The sequence below is a fragment of the Haliotis rubra genome, unplaced genomic scaffold (genome assembly GCF_003918875.1).
Source record: "Haliotis rubra isolate DU_JTF1 unplaced genomic scaffold, ASM391887v1 Scf1684, whole genome shotgun sequence".
NCBI lineage: Eukaryota > Metazoa > Mollusca > Gastropoda > Lepetellida > Haliotidae > Haliotis > Haliotis rubra.
The window spans coordinates 18424-35807 of NW_025765652.1; the positions used below are offsets into that span (position 1 = coordinate 18424).

Here is a 17384-nt window from a genome sequence, read left to right on the forward strand (position 1 = left end):
CTGCGAACCCTTTTGGCTTTTTGTGTGTGTGTATATATATCTCTCCCTCTCTCTCTGTTTCTTTTGTTTTTAGGGAGTTTAGGGGATGCGAACCCTTTTGGTTTGGTTTTGTTGCATATCTCTCTCTCTCATGTGGCGTGTTTGCAGGGTGATGTGACGTGTGTGTAGTGTAGGGTGACGTCACCATGTGACGTGTGTGTAGGTTGTGTAGTGGTTGTCATTTGACGTGTGGGTAGGGTGTGGTGTGGTCGTCATGTGACGTGTGTGTAGGGTGTGGAGTAGTCATGTGCCGTGTGTAGGGTGTTGTGTGGTCGTCATGTGACGTGTGTGTAGGGTGTGGTGTGGTCGTCATGTGACGTGTGTGTAGGGTGTTGTGTGGTCGTCATGTGACGGGTGTGTAGGGTGTGGTGTGATTGTTGTGTGACGGGAATGAACGGTGTGGTGTGATCGTCATGTGACGTGTGTGTAAGGTGTGGTGTGGTGTGGTTGTTATGTGACGAGGGTGTAGGGTGTGGTGTGATTGTTGTGAGACGGGAATGAACGGTGTGGTGTGGTCGTCATGTGACGTGTGTGTAGTGTGTGTTGTGATCGTCATATGACGGGTGTGTAGGTGTGATGTGATCGTAGTAGTGTGTAGCGTGTGTTGTGGTCGTGATATGACGGGTGTGTAGGGTGTTGTGGTCGTGATATGACGTGTGTAAGGTATGTGTTGGTGTGGTCGGGTGTGATGGTCGTCATGTGACGGGTGTAAGGTATGTGTTGTCGTCGTGATTGTGAGGGGTAGTGTCGTCATGTGGTGTGGTGTGGTCGTCATGTGACGGTCGTTTGGTGATTGTGGATATGGTGTGGTCGTCATGTGATATGTGGGTTGGTGTTGTCATGCGTGGGTGTAGGGTATGGATCGTGAAGTGTGTGTAGGTTGTGTGTGGTTGACATGTGATGTGCGTGTAGGGGTGTGTGTGTGGTTGTCATGTGACGTGTGTGTATGGTGTGGGTGGTGTGGTCGTTTGGTGATTGGTGTGTGTGACGGGTGTGTAGGGTGTGGTGTGGTCGTCATGTGACGTGTGTGTAGGGTGTGGTTCATTTTGATCTTGCAATACCAGTTACAAAGGAACAAAATGTCCACGCTACTAAAATTATCAGTTGTTTTGAGTAAGTAAGTGAGTGAGATGAATTTTTACGTCAAATCGGCAGTATTCCAGTCAGTTATGTAGATATCCATCCGCCAATCCACCCATGCATCCAGACATCTGGATATCCCGACAGGTTGACCTTAGTCCTTATTTCCTATTAATGGACACTTTGAGGTTCCGTGGCATTCCAAAGATCATTCACGCACTGAAGAACGTTCACACATGTACGGGACAAACTGCATGTTAGGCGAATATTACATGTCAATTCACTTATTGATGTGCTTTTGTTTTATAATTTCAGTTTAATTAAGACAGTAGGTATATTCTGCTAAAATAATTATAATTGTATCATCCATTGTCAGTTGAGTGAACACGTTTTCTTTTAAAAACAACATCATACAGCAGTAACACTACTGAACCTAATATGTACTCATGATCTAAACAAAATTGTACAATCGACTCTGGTTTTAGCACCTTATCAAGCCGAGTTCTCTGGCCTCTTCAGCTATTTACATGTGCTCTGATTTAATACATTGTGTTAGCCTCGTGCAAGATTCTGCAACAGCTGCATTTGTCCCGGATCTGCCCACTCCTAAAACAAGACATAAAAGCCGAGTTGTCAGCCCCCCTGCACACACGGCGTTGTGTGCTGCTGAGTTGAAGTCACCTGTCATGCACGTCGAGGTCCTGTCTGCCCTGCTTTGCCTTGTGGCCACAGCGTATGCAGGTAACTATTTTCTTTATTTATTTATGAATTTCAGTAACCATGTCATGTCAATTGCTTCCCGGAGTGGCCTGTGTATACCATTTCTGCCAACCAATCCACAGGGTATAGTTGATGCTTCTTCAGACCCTCCTGACGGAAACATATATTTCATGACATTTGAATATCTGGAAATGTTCCTCTTTCATGGCATAATGCCATTTAAATATCATCCCTGTACCAAAGCCTGGACGGGATCAGACCAGATGGTCAATGGTACTTCGGAAACCACACTGGAGGTCACACTAAGGAAGTTAATGGTCTCCAAGTACTAGATTAATCGATTGTTGAAAATTCGCTCGATTGTTTTACAAACACAGCTAGTTAGTGATATAGGACGGTAGTTTGAGGGATCGGTATGATCCCGGCCAGGCTTTTGTATAGGGATGATAATGGCATTATGCCACGAAGGAGGAAAGTTTCCGGTTGTCCAAATGTCATCAAATATATTGAGTAGAGTTTCCAAACTTGAATCTGGAAGGTGTTTCAGAAGTTGATAATGAATATCATCAGCTCCCGCCACAGTGTCGTGAGCCTGCCCCAGGGCAGTACGTACTTCATGGAGAGAAAACGTTTCATTGTAATCCTCTCCATTATCAGAGTTAAAATTGACTGATTTCTTTTCTTGTTGGGTTTGGTATTTCTGGAACTGAGGGTTATTATTAGATGAGGAGGAGTGGTTTGCCAAAGTTTCGCCAAGTTTGTTTGCAATTTCAAATATATTTGTTAAAAGAGAGCCACCATCTTTAAGATGGCCAACTCCAGATTTGGATCCTTTGCTCTTAATCTTTTGCATGCTGTTCCGCACCTTGGACATGCGTGTGCGGGAGTTGAGTTTGGACACCTACTTCCTCCATGACCGGCGTTTAGTTTGTTTAAATGTACGTCTTGCCCTGGCATTTGTCATTTTAACGGCATTCAGTTGGAACAATGGCCAATTGGGCTTAGTAAAATTCTACCTTGTTGAAGGTGGTTCATCCACGGGATTTATAGGAGTAAGAATTGTTGGGAAGTGGCCATTTCCACAAAGGTCATTGCGGACCGACCATTCAAGCTTGTCTAAAAGATTAGAATCTGTGAGTGATAGTATGTTCTAGTGGCAGGATGGAGATAAGTGTTTGATCCATCGTTGAAGATGCATAGATCATTATTTGAGAGAAAATCTTCAAGGACCTTTCCCTTATTATTTGTATCAGTACTCCCCCATAGAGGGTTATGGCTGTTCAGGTCGCTTATGATTATGCAGGGCTTCGGGTGCTGATCATACAAGTTCTGAAGATGTGCTAGGCGTATAGTTGAGGAAGGGGGGACGATATAGTGAACATAGTGTAAACCCTATGTTCAGAGTCATGCGGACAGCAACAGTTTGTAGGTTGGTGTTAAGTGGAACAGGGTTATGGAGGATGTCCTGACTCACCAGGATAGAAGTGCCTCCTGTAGCTTTTACACCGGGAGGAGAAAAGGAGTGGTAGGAAATGTACCGACGGATGTCAAATTTATCAGTCCTTTTTAGGTAGGTTTCTTGGAGACAAAACCTTGGAGGCTGTGCCTCAGGAAATATGGAATTTACAAGGGTCTTACAGTCAAAAACACCGTGTAACTAATAGGGTTACGACACGATTGAGAACCATGGCCGAACTTTTATAATTTATAAGACCGGAGTGAATTGGGTACATACACCTCCACTCCGATGATCAAACATCCTGCTTTGATTGATGATGGAATAGTAGAACGAGCAAACGTCAAGAGATACGTATTAGTTTTAACTGTGACACCCTCTCTCTAAACGGTGAAGCGTTTTACTGCTGTAACAGCTTGTTCTTTTAGCTCTGTAGCAATATCTTCTTCAGTCATATCAGAAAGACATCGCGCTCTGTCGTGAACGATGCCACGACAGGAATTTAAAGTTCTGTGACTAGAATATTTGGCAAAATTCACAAAGAGTGATAAACGGTTTAAATCACCAAAATATATCGACGTTGAATGTGACGCCATGAATACTTTATTTACAAAACTGAACAGAAACAGTAGCACGTCACATTGTCTACCACAAAGTACAAAACCTATTTGGTCGAACAAGGGACCACATTGTGCAGAATCGCAAGCCTGGTATTAAGAAGTATGAACATAGGTTTGAAGCTTACTACAATAGGGGGTTGATGGGCTATATCAAATGTTCAAGATTAGACTCATAGTGACGAAAAACATTATTGACGAAAGCCTGTTCGTGCCCCCTCCGAGATGCTGACACCAGGGATACAGGGGTGTTACACTCCAGAAAATATGACATGAACAGCTGCATTTATCTATTAATTTAAAGTCAGACTGGTTCGGCCCTTGACAAGAAATTGGAGGTAAACATTATTCACCAGATTGGCCCATGAACGACCGCCTTCTGGCATAGGACATATATATAACATATATAACATAATTTGAAATACAAACATTCATTGTCAAAAGAATGAACAATAATTGCATAAGAATTTTGTGGGACACCCGAGTAGAACTGAAGCCAACAATTGGTTATACCTACTTGGGTTGTCAGTCAAGACGTGATGAGGTAATTTTACGACGATGTCGTATTGGCCACAGTCAGTTTACTCATGACTATCTGCTGAAAACGGATGGGGATGGACCCCCCATGTGTATCTCTTGCGATGAGGTTTTCACCATCAAGCATATTCTGCTTGATTGTGTGGACTTATTGTCTGCAAGGGACTCACATTATGATGCAACAAGTCGGAAAGATCTGTTCTCCCGCGTGAGCGCTCATCTGATAGTGAACTACCTGAGGGAAGTTAGAATTTAAATGACAATGTAATGAATATATGTTATTGAAATAAAACTCACTTTGACACTGCACTTACAATGTTTATCAATGCAGACTTGTTCCCGTCACTATATGGCTGGAATACTGCCGATGTGACGTAAAGCCCAACTCAACTCAACTTTTGTCCATGGACAGGGCTTGGCGTGACCAGCCGATTGATTGAATCGAGCCAATTCTACAACCCGTCAAGCTGAAGTCAGGGGCAAAGTGGTGTCTGGGCAAAAGAAACACGGTTCCAGGCTCTTATTGCCCTCAACCACAAGACTCCCATCCTCCACCGACACAGGGTTGCAACCCACGGGAAACACGTTGCCCAAATCGGTCTTACGATCAGCAATGAGGTGATGTAGACCTATATGTCCCCGGGTCCACAAGGGCCACTGGTGGGCTCTTCAAAGGTGCCTGGACTCATCAGGGACAAACATTGTATCCTATACAATTCCCCATTTGAATTCCTCATTTTCACAGTTTAAGACAACTTGATTTTGCATGTGTTTGTGACAGGTGTTTAAACGAGCTCCAAATGTCACTAAGTCCGCTGATACATAGACAACATCTACTATCTAAGTCGTTATTTTCCACACAAGGAAAGGGGTTTTCTGGCATATTTTACATCAATTCATAAATATGATGAAAGCTGAAGGGTATATATCTTTGTATCGACAAGAGGACCGTGTTCGATTCCCCACGTGGGTACAATATGTAAAGCCCATTTTTATGCAGTCCCTCCTTCCTTTGCTAGTACTTTAAGCTTTCTGTTTCACAGATGTTCTACTTTGTTTCCAGGTGATGCTAAGAATGATTGACATTATTTGTTATCAGGATGCCCACTCGGATTTCATCAAAACAGAAGATCCTGCTACTGGTTCTCAACCATTAGAAGTTCGTTTGCAGAGGCGGCAGTAAGTGTTATAGGACTATTATGTACATTCTTCTCACATTTAAAGGAACTGAGACAATGAAATACTGTATCCCACTGGGCTTCAAATTACCACGCCACCAAAAAACAACTAGTATCACAGAAATTGAATATTCTTGCCACCTGTGAGTGAGCGAGTTTAGAATTGTAAAAAACATATCCTTTCTGGACTTTACAAAATTCAGTCTTTCATACTTATTAATCCAGGTAGGGTCCATGCAGGTAGCAAAGACACTCTAAGTCCCCATGGTCCCTAGTATGGTGATCTACCTTCAGTTGTTGGCGATTACTGGCCCATTATTACATTGTATTGTCCAAAATAGTTTTCTACTTTTAAAGTTACATGCCAGCTAGTTTTAACTCATTTTGTGATAATGTGGTGGTTTTACTGTCCTTCGTTGACAGGGTTTTATATATTATCTGTATGTATTATAAGTTAAGAACTAGTTTTAGTCACGATATGGCTGAAATATTGCGGATGTGACTTTAAATTTTAACTCCCTCACTCACTCACTTTCATACTTATGCAATAAATAAAGTATCAAACCACCATAGTAATTGGTTTGGTAAAATGTAAGTTGAAAGATTTTGGCCTCTTGTAAGGTCCGGGTCAGAACTGCAACCCAGGCACGCCATCAGAGGCGACTAACGGTCGGTTGGTCCAGTGCGTGGACTTGGTTGACTCGTGTCATTGTGTTCCAGTTAAGAATATTGACACCCATGAGGTTAAGCACTGGATTGTCTGACTGGATTCAGACACATAAAATATCTTATTTGATATATACTTCCATTTAGTATTGTCGTTTTATATATTTTGAAAAAGAATATACTCAAAACAATTCAACCTAAATATTATTTTCCATGCACATTGTCACATATGGTTTCTGAGGCGCAAACAGGATATAGAGCTGAAAAACAAAGAATGACACATTCATAGAAAATACTTGAATATTTGTCTTGAACTTGAATTAGTTGATGCACCGTGTAACTTAACCGAAACAATTAATAGTATTTTTGCCTTTGGGTAATTAATGTAAAATCCCATTAAAATTTCATATCAATTTGTGAACAAGAAGGATAGCGCCCAACGAAACTGCGTGGCCAGCTTTCTACAAAAGCTGTTAGCATAAGAAGTTTCAAATACGTAAGAAATATATAACGATGACATAGCTGCCATAAAGGATGACGTGAACCCAGAAGTGTCAGTATTTTGTATCTCTGTGGCATCTTGTCAGTGACGGATGTGAACAAAACTGCCCGAGGAGTTTCATCGCAAGAGGATATTCATCGGACCTGCCTTTTTAAATCCCAAACGCAGATGTTGACATTGGGGAAAGTGGAATGTTTTTGCCGCAAAGTTTGGTTTTTTTCCTGTTCATACGTTTATTCCAAACTTGTCAGTGTATAATTTGACATCAAGGTCATTTTCACAGAAGACATCTGGCAAAGGGGAGGTAAAATACTGTGTTCATGTCATGAACCTTTCACTCTGTCAAAAAATATTTCCTTTTATAGATAAGATAGAATATTTCATAAAAAAACATAAATTAAATAAAAACTATTTCATGTTCTTGAGATATGGTTCACCTGAGATCTTGGCAATCTGGAATATTAACATATAATTTAACCATTAATTTTCTTTGCCTGATTTTGACAATGTAGAAAGCCTGAAATCCTTTCACATGACTAAAATACTGTTCTCTGTTTGAATTGTTTGTTTTATTTTAGAACTGACATCTATAGTATCCACATTTATGGCAGTATCAATGTGAAAAGTATAATTTTGCACACCTTTTAATGTTAATACCCACTGGGCTTCAAATTACCACGCCACCAAAAAACAACTAGTATCACAGAAATTGAATATTCTTGCCACCTGTGAGTGAGCGAGTTTAGAATTGTAAAAAAACATATCCTTTCTGGACTTTACAAAATTCAGTCTTTCATACTTATTAATCCAGGTAGGGTCCATGCAGGTAGCAAAGACACTCTAAGTCCCCATGGTCCCTAGTATGGTGATCTACCTTCAGTTGTTGGCGATTACTGGCCCATTATTACATTGTATTGTCCAAAAATAGTTTTCTACTTTTAAAGTTACATGCCAGCTAGTTTTAACTCATTTTGTGATAATCTGGTGGTTTTACTGTCCTTCGTTGATAGGGTTTTATATATTATCTGTATGTATTATAAGTTAAGAACTAGTTTTAGTCACGATATGGCTGAAATATTGCGGATGTGACTTTAAATTTTAACTCCCTCACTCACTCACTTTCATACTTATGCAATAAATAAAGTATCAAACCACCATAGTAATTGGTTTGGTAAAATGTAAGTTGAAAGATTTTGGCCTCTTGTAAGGTCCGGGTCAGAACTGCAACCCAGGCACGCCATCAGAGGCGACTAACGGTCGGTTGGTCCAGTGCGTGGACTTGGTTGACTCGTGTCATTGTGTTCCAGTTAAGAATATTGACACCCATGAGGTTAAGCACTGGATTGTCTGACTGGATTCAGACACATAAAATATCTTATTTGATATATACTTCCATTTAGTATTGTCGTTTTATATATTTTGAAAAAGAATATACTCAAAACAATTCAACCTAAATATTATTTTCCATGCACATTGTCACATATGGTTTCTGAGGCGCAAACAGGATATAGAGCTGAAAAACAAAGAATGACACATTCATAGAAAATACTTGAATATTTGTCTTGAACTTGAATTAGTTGATGCACCGTGTAACTTAACCGAAACAATTAATAGTATTTTTGCCTTTGGGTAATTAATGTAAAATCCCATTAAAATTTCATATCAATTTGTGAACAAGAAGGATAGCGCCCAACGAAACTGCGTGGCCAGCTTTCTACAAAAGCTGTTAGCATAAGAAGTTTCAAATACGTAAGAAATATATAACGATGACATAGCTGCCATAAAGGATGACGTGAACCCAGAAGTGTCAGTATTTTGTATCTCTGTGGCATCTTGTCAGTGACGGATGTGAACAAAACTGCCCGAGGAGTTTCATCGCAAGAGGATATTCATCGGACCTGCCTTTTTAAATCCCAAACGCAGATGTTGACATTGGGGAAAGTGGAATGTTTTTGCCGCAAAGTTTGGTTTTTTTCCTGTTCATACGTTTATTCCAAACTTGTCAGTGTATAATTTGACATCAAGGTCATTTTCACAGAAGACATCTGGCAAAGGGGAGGTAAAATACTGTGTTCATGTCATGAACCTTTCACTCTGTCAAAAAATATTTCCTTTTATAGATAAGATAGAATATTTCATAAAAAAACATAAATTAAATAAAACTATTTCATGTTCTTGAGATATGGTTCACCTGAGATCTTGGCAATCTGGAATATTAACATATAATTTAACCATTAATTTTCTTTGCCTGATTTTGACAATGTAGAAAGCCTGAAATCCTTTCACATGACTAAAATACTGTTCTCTGTTTGAATTGTTTGTTTTATTTTAGAACTGACATCTATAGTATCCACATTTATGGCAGTATCAATGTGAAAAGTATAATTTTGCACACCTTTTAATGTTAATACCCACTGGGCTTCAAATTACCACGCCACCAAAAAACAACTAGTATCACAGAAATTGAATATTCTTGCCACCTGTGAGTGAGCGAGTTTAGAATTGTAAAAAACATATCCTTTCTGGACTTTACAAAATTCAGTCTTTCATACTTATTAATCCAGGTAGGGTCCATGCAGGTAGCAAAGACACTCTAAGTCCCCATGGTCCCTAGTGTGGTGATCTACCTTCAGTTGTTGGCGATTTCTGGCCCATTATTACATTGTATTGTCCAAAAATAGTTTTCTACTTTTAAAGTTACATGCCAGCTAGTTTTAACTCATTTTGTGATAATGTGGTGGTTTTACTGTCCTTCGTTGACAGGGTTTTATATATTATCTGTATGTATTATAAGTTAAGAACTAGTTTTAGTCACGATATGGCTGAAATATTGCGGATGTGACTTTAAATTTTAACTCCCTCACTCACTCACTTTCATACTTATGCAATAAATAAAGTATCAAACCACCATAGTAATTGGTTTGGTAAAATGTAAGTTGAAAGATTTTGGCCTCTTGTAAGGTCTGGGTCAGAACTGCAACCCAGGCACGCCATCAGAGGCGACTAACGGTCGGTTGGTCCAGTGCGTGGACTTGGTTGACTCGTGTCATTGTGTTCCAGTTAAGAATATTGACACCCATGAGGTTAATTTTGCACACCTTTTAATGTTAATACCTGCATAAATGTACAAACACGCTGACATTAACTCCTATGAATATGTCAATAATAAAAATATATAATCATAATAATTATCATCAACACACTACATACTATAGACAAGGACACAAAATTAGTGACATCATTCAGGGCAAACTACCATTCGTAACTACTCGCCTCTTTCCATGACCTACAAAAAGACTAGTATGCCATTATAGCCAAGAATCGTGGCAAAGCAATCAAATCGCGCGTATTAAAACGCATTTCGAAGCATGAAAATAGCGGCACCGTCAAACTTTGAAACTTCTCTAAACTATGCAAAGCACAATTTAAACATAAACTTTGAACTAAAGGATCAGCAACTCTCAACACTGAAACATCTTAACGAAGGGAATGAGTGTATAACTGTTTTGCCCATGGGATATGGGATTTTCTAGGAGTACCATGTTTGGTAATTGAAAGTGATATTTCCTTGGAAATAGTTCTAAACAATTTTCATCTCCCTGACCTTTTGCTTTTAGACAAGGCCCAGTCGTGAACATGGCCACGATAGGGGTACGAGTCGCCATCCAGGTTGCCAGAATGACATGAGTAGTTATGAATGCGCAAACTACAACACAAACTTCACTCATACAGTTGTCAGCCAATCAACAAATAGTAACTGTTGTCTGTGCATGTGACAGTTTTCTTCTACTTACTTGGTCAGCCAATCAAACGCCATAGAATCACTTGCAGTTTATACAATTGTCTTCAATAAAGAACACATTTCTCTAGTAAATATCTAAAACAGACGGGTTCTAACATTGTAAGCGTATTATACAGGTACATACATCTGATCACTCTTACACAACATTTCAACATCAGCACAGGATCAACAACAAAATCTGATTAAAGTACTGTGCCTGGATTTTCGAAACTCTCTTAGCGCCAAGATTGTCGTAAGTGCCATACATTAACATTATCGTACAACTATCTTAGCGCTAAGTGAGCTTCGGAAATCTAGGCCCCGAATAAATAACAAACTCTTATACACAGTATAACAACAACAAGTCAGTATTTTATAGCACAATATGCAAACAATTGAGCACTATGTGACTAGACATATTTGCACCAGCGGGGACGAAATGTAGTTATATTGCAAAGAATAATGCATTCGGCAGAATATATAGACATAAAGTAAAAATATTTTCCACAGACCAATATATACTGGGGAAAAAAATAAGGGATCACATGAAAGCACAAGTGTTCCTTTATTTTTTCATATTTGGATTGCGGAAACTTTTGTTTTGATTTTTCAAATTTTGTTTATTCATTTCAGTTCAGAAGGTGTACAGTTGATTACATTTATCAATGTTTTTCAGAGCATCAGCAATGAAGCGCTCAAAAATCATGGACATGTCAGGTGTATGATTTTATAATATATGTAATACATTGTTCAGAGGTTTCCAGCTGGAATGAAATTTAGGCAAAACATTGTTCTTACAAGCAATAATTCTTTCTACTTTGTACACATCTTTGACGATATTAGCAAGACAATCAATGGATAAGCCAGCAGGACAATGTATGTTGCTAACAGACTAACTGAACTGTTGCAAAAGAGAATGTCTTCATCAGAAATAGGAACATCACAATGTGTAGGATTAATAAAGTTTTCAACCTTTCTCCCACAATCCTGTACAAGATTGCACTTTATGAATACACGTTGGAGGCTTTCTGGCTCAAAAAGAGCACATATTTGTTTCAATTATCTTCATTTGCACCAACTCTTTCGCGTATAAATGGCTCTGTTCATAAATATATACTAAAAATCTATAAGCCTTACATGGTTTGTGCAGTATCTGTATTTTTAAAGCAAGATGTCCATGAAATATCTGTATTTAGTTCATTCTGCCATATCTGACAAACTGTAGGTGGAGTATCATTTGCTATATGTTTGTCATAGAAAATTTGAGAAAGTAGGTCTTGAAGATTTGAGTTTAGTGAGAGGTTTTCAGTACCTACGGGATCAGATAAAAAAAGTATTTTTTTCAAGATTTGGGAATATTTATAATCATTTTATTGTACTCTAAAATTGTTCCTTTGGTGCAGTTAAGCTTTTTTTACATCATTGAAAGACAAAAAAAAAAAATGTTTGCCCCATATAAGATTTTCCTTAGGGGGTGATGGTAACACAGAAAATAATATGTACTAAAGTTGATATTGCCGATGTTTTCAAGACTGTAATTTTCCCATGTAAGGTTAGTTTTCTCTTTTTCCAACTAGCAAGAATTTAATTAATTGTTTCTAGTCTTTTTTCTAGTATTGATTACCTATAAATCCTCCAATATATACCAAGGATGTTAAAGTCACCTTCATGCCAGTCTAGGCTATTTTCTGCACATAATTTCACTGTGCTACCAATCATTGAACCTATCCAAATAGCTTTTGTTTTTTCAATGTTTATCTTAGGCCCTGACATTTAATAGAATTTGTGTAAACTTTCTACAACTGCTTTAAGGCCAAATATAATTGAGTATCATCAGCATATTGTTCCAATTTATATTCTTCCTTCAATTGAGTTTAATACCTTTGATATCTTTATTGTCTCTTATCAAAGTACGCTTCAATTTGTGAAGCGTTAAATTCCACTGAATTCACAATTTCGTCCGTTTTCTTCTGGAGAGGAGTTAGTTCAGTATTAATATTGTCTAATTTGCTACCCATGTCGAGCGTTTGGTCCTGAGAGATTTTTCATTGAAAGCTTTCATTTCTTCAAAGTCGCTAACCAACATGGCCGCTGCCTTTGATGCAGTTTTACTTCTTGTAACAATAAAGTTGTCTAAACTGTGTCCCTGTTCCTCTTTACCTTTATTTCCACGTGTGGTCTTCCTTGAGATTGTTTTTGTGTCCATTTAAGACAGATTCAGATGGATTTGGCAGAGGACCTCGCCCTGTCGACATGAGCGCCACCGGAAGTGCCGCAAAGCTGGATTTTTACAAAGTCCATTTCTGTCACAGATAAAAATATGAGCAACTATCACCTTTTTCGACCTGAACAATTTTAGTCTACTGTATTTATGTAATAAAGAGATGCACTGAATAATGAGTGTGTACTTTCAGGGCTACTGTCGATACTTGGAGAGCCACCTTGCCATAATATCAAACAAAGATGAAGATTCGTTCATCAGGGGATATGCTACCCGTCTTGGTGAAGGTGAGACTTTAATATGACCTGTTGCTTTAATTACACCTTGCACTCCCATGCCTGCACCCTTACCTCATACTCCTCACGGCAGGTGCAGCCTGAGACAAACCGCTCCTAAGGGATGTTTGATGAGACTCTCAGGGCTTGTGTTTTGCAATATTACAGCAATGTGTGGAATGATGTCACTGATTTCTCATTACACGACTGTGTTGTAATAAATAAATAGTAGTCAGAGAAGAAGACATCACTGATATTATAATAATCGATTTCAATATTCTTCTGATATAAGAGAATCGTATGCAGAAACATTGCAGTTCTTACCTTTACCAAACACAGCGGGTAATTCTCTTAACCTATACCTACTCTATTAGACAGTTGATACTAGTTTAAACTTTACATAACACAAGTTTATACAATCTATTTCTTGGTATCGATATACTGAATTCCTTCAGCTGTCCCCTGTTTGCAGCTTTCAATTACTGGCTTGGTGCTTCTGATCTGAACATAGAGGGGAGATGGCTGTGGGAAGGACAACGCCGCATGAACTACACAAACTGGAGTCCAGGACAACCTGATAATGCGGGAGGTATCGAACACTGTCTTGAGTTAAGACGGGATTTAGGAAACTATCTGTGGAATGATTATCAATGTCAAAAACCATCACATTTTATTTGTGAAAAGGAACGCATACCATACACCAACAGTTTGCATGCAAACCTGCAACAGAGGGACAGTTTGCATGCAAACCTGCAACAGAGGGACAGTTTGCATGCAAACCTGCAACAGATGGACAGTTTGCATGCAAACCTGCAACAGAGGGACAGTTTGCATGCAAACCTGCAACAGAGGGACAGTTTGCATGCAAACCTGCAACAGATGGACAGTTTGCATGGAAACCTGTAACAGAGGGACAGTTTGCATGCAATCCTGCAACAGGAGGTGAAATAAAGCCTTCAGCATGTTGTCTTGTGTTGTTGTTTTTCTTTGTCTTGTTCTGCTTATATTGAGGCACTTTTGTATCTAAATGGTATTTGATGAGTGAGTTGGCATGGTTTTACACCGCTTATAGCATTATTCCGGTTATACCAAAGCAAGAGTGAGTGAGTGAGTGAGTACCCATGTCGGGAATAGAAGCCAGGTGTTCGGAGAGACGATCGAATGCTTTACCCACTGGGCTACCCTGCCGCCCCTCATAGCATGAGACAACTGAAATAGGCCTCCCACAATTTATCTGAACTCGGGACCTCTGCATCCGTTATTAACAAGAACTCCTTGGACGATAACCATACTGAGTTTGATAATTAGATTATTGTTAGAACGAACTTATAGTCTCTGAATTTGATTTGAAACCATAACCGATTTAACTGAAGACACTGTGTAATCCGCACGAGGTGCGAACTAAACTCATCTGTGAAAAGGGTTGTAGGTGCCTCTCGTATTTTTCTTATACATTGTAACATAATAACATAATCTGTCCCCAAAAGACAAACAACTACTTCTTCAATGCAATAATTTAGTAGGTAATAACCCTTGTTTTCACCTCTCATGCAGTCATTTTTTCAGGGTTCAACTAGGATATCAAAAAATGATGATGAGAATGAATAATTCCATATGAAGCCAATTGTAATTGCAAAAATCATTAGATGCTAGTCCAAGATATACGACATATAATAAAGACCCCTTGATATTCGCTACAGCAGTGTGTGAGTGAGTGAGTTTAGTTTTACGCCGCACTCAGCAATATTCCAGTTATATGGCGGCGGTCTGTAAATAATCGAGTCTGGACCACACAACCCAGTGATCAACAGCATGAGCATCGATCTGCACAGTTGGGAACCGATGACATGTGTCAACCAGGTCAGCGAGCCTGACCACCCGATCCCGTTAGTCGCCTCTTACAACAAGCATAGTCGCCCTTTGTGGCAAGCATGGGATGCTGAAGACCTATTCTATCCCGGATCTTCACGGGTCAGACGCTACAGCAGACAAATAAGAACATCGTGAGACCTTGGTATTAACTCAGAAATCTTGTTCCACGTTGTTATGTGTTGATTCTCAAGTTGAAAGAAAACAAACAACAAGGAAATGTGATGTAATTAACTGTTGTGTTATGAAATTAACTAAGTTTACTAATTTGTAGCCAATGACTACTAAGGTATTAGAGAAGAAGCAAATATAAAAAAAACGAAAAAAATAACTAAAAAGAAAAAAGACCCCAAAGAATGGCAATCCAAACTCAAATGGTACGAAGGAAGTGATTATAGCACTGAAAACAATGATGATAATATTCAATTCATTGCAGTTTCCAAAATAGGCAGAGTATCCGGGAAAAAAATTATGTCCACGCTGCTATTCTTCATGTAGGTTGTAAGATGTAACACGGGATTAAGAGGAAGAGGGAGCTCCTCTTACATACCTATGAACATGTCTGCAGGAGATTTACCAACTGCCTGGGTCAGAATATACTGAAACATTCTGTAGGGTCGTACTTCCCTGTGCTAACGTCCATAACCGTTTAAATATAGCACAAGTCGAAATATAGCAAACCATGTCCCTCAACGACTATCCAAATATACAATTCATTACACTTGGAAGATAATTACACAAAGAATAACACTGCCCCAGTTTGTGTTATAAAGTCGATTCTCTTCCATGTGTATCTACGATTTATGGATGCATATTTGAAAAGGATCGCTGTTCTCCAGAATATCTATGATTTTAGGTACTGAATCCGTGTTTCGCTAAACACTCGTCACTGATACACAATCAATAGCACTGCCACATATCAGTTTGTGTCCTGTTCCATACAAGCAACTAACCTTCATACTAACATTTAAGTTCTAATGGCTCCAAGAATTAGAAAGAGTGGACTCATTCGAGGGGATTGTGATAACAAACAGATCATACACCTGCACAGGAAAGAGGGTTTTGAAAAATGGTTGTTTCGCTGTTATGGAAGAGATAATATATGATATATTTGGTACGAAAACATTAAAGGGAGAAAGTGTAATATTGTTCTAACACAATTCTTTAGCATTAACTGCAAAGAGAAGACCATGAGGACTTTTGAGACCTTTAGCAAATTAATATAACTCATTAACTGGAAAAAAGAAAACGTTCGCAGCCAAACATTTTATGTAAAACGACAAAGCATATTCATACGTTATATTTGAGGTTACACTTTCTCAGTAAAGACAGATTTTAGCACATAATCTGTACTTTACTAAGACAATGTAACATGTTCATTTAACCGCTTGTGAATGGCACTGTGTATTTCGTGAGAACGCTTCGTGATCGTTGCCTTTTATTGATGTGTGCTCGTGTATTCAGTGCTCAAGGTTAAAACAAAATATTATTTGTGAGTGAGGAATTGTATCATGGCATACATACGTGATGTGTACTTTAACGTGTTTGTTTGGATGTTTCAACCAACACATTCGCTCCTAAGTCAGTGGTGCTGTTAAAGGCTGTTGGTTCAGTTTCACTCGATACTGTGTCCGTGTCAAACGCAAATCAATAGATTATCATTATACAACGATCCAACAACACATGTTGACACTGATTTTGTAGCAGACAGTGATGCACAACCGAACTCCACACGTTATCTGCTCACAAAATATACCCAGGACCATCTGTGGGATTTCTGAAACTGAAATTGTACAACTGCTATTTTATGAGTTAATGTGAAGTGAGTGTACATAGTGGTGCGGGTGTCATGTGTCATGAGTATACTTAGTGATGTGGTTATCATGTGTAAAGGGAGTGACGTGAATGTACAGGGTGTCGTGCCTATCGTGTGGAGAAAATGTGAGGAGTGATGTGAATGTCATGTGGTGAGAAAGTAAGGAGTGATGTGAATGTGGTGTTGTGAGAATGTAAGGAGGGATGTGAATGTGGTGTGTCGAGAAAGTAAGGAGTGATGTGAATGTGGTGTTGTGAGAATGCAAGGAGGGATGTGAGTGTGGTATTGAGAGAATGTAAGGGGAATGTGAATGTCATGTTGTAAGAATGCAAGGCGAGCGTTGCATGTGTTGTGAGGAGGGATGTGAATGTGAGGTGCATGTAAGGCGGGATGTGAATGTATTGTGGTGAGAATGTACGGAACGATGTGAACGTCATGTGGTGAGAATGAAAGAGGGATGTGAATGTGGTGTGGCGAGAATCTATGAAAGAATGTGATGTGTTGAGAGAATGTAAGGAGGGATGTGAATGTGTGGCGAGACCGTAAGGAGTGTGAGAATGTAAGAGGGATGTGACTGTGGTGTTGAGAGAATTTATCGGGGATGTGGATGTGTGGCGAGAACGTAAG

At 39.2% G+C, this 17384-nt stretch overlaps 1 protein-coding gene across 2 annotated transcripts; it reads left to right on the forward strand.

Annotated features, from left to right (window-relative positions):
* The first annotated feature begins 1708 nt into the window (after nt 1-1708).
* On the forward strand, nt 1709-14038 carry LOC124272314 (perlucin). Of its 2 annotated transcripts, XM_046707489.1 has the most exons (5): nt 1709-1860; nt 5549-5628; nt 12991-13084; nt 13545-13803; nt 13834-14038. In XM_046707489.1, exons 1-5 carry the CDS (start codon nt 1806-1808, stop codon nt 13976-13978), a joined length of 633 nt encoding a protein of 210 aa, XP_046563445.1. In that variant the 5' UTR covers nt 1709-1805; the 3' UTR covers nt 13979-14038. The 2 variants fall into 2 exon arrangements, with proteins under 2 accessions (XP_046563445.1, XP_046563444.1); XM_046707488.1 differs by having other exon boundaries at nt 13545-14038.
* The last annotated feature ends 3346 nt before the right edge of the window (nt 14039-17384 follow it).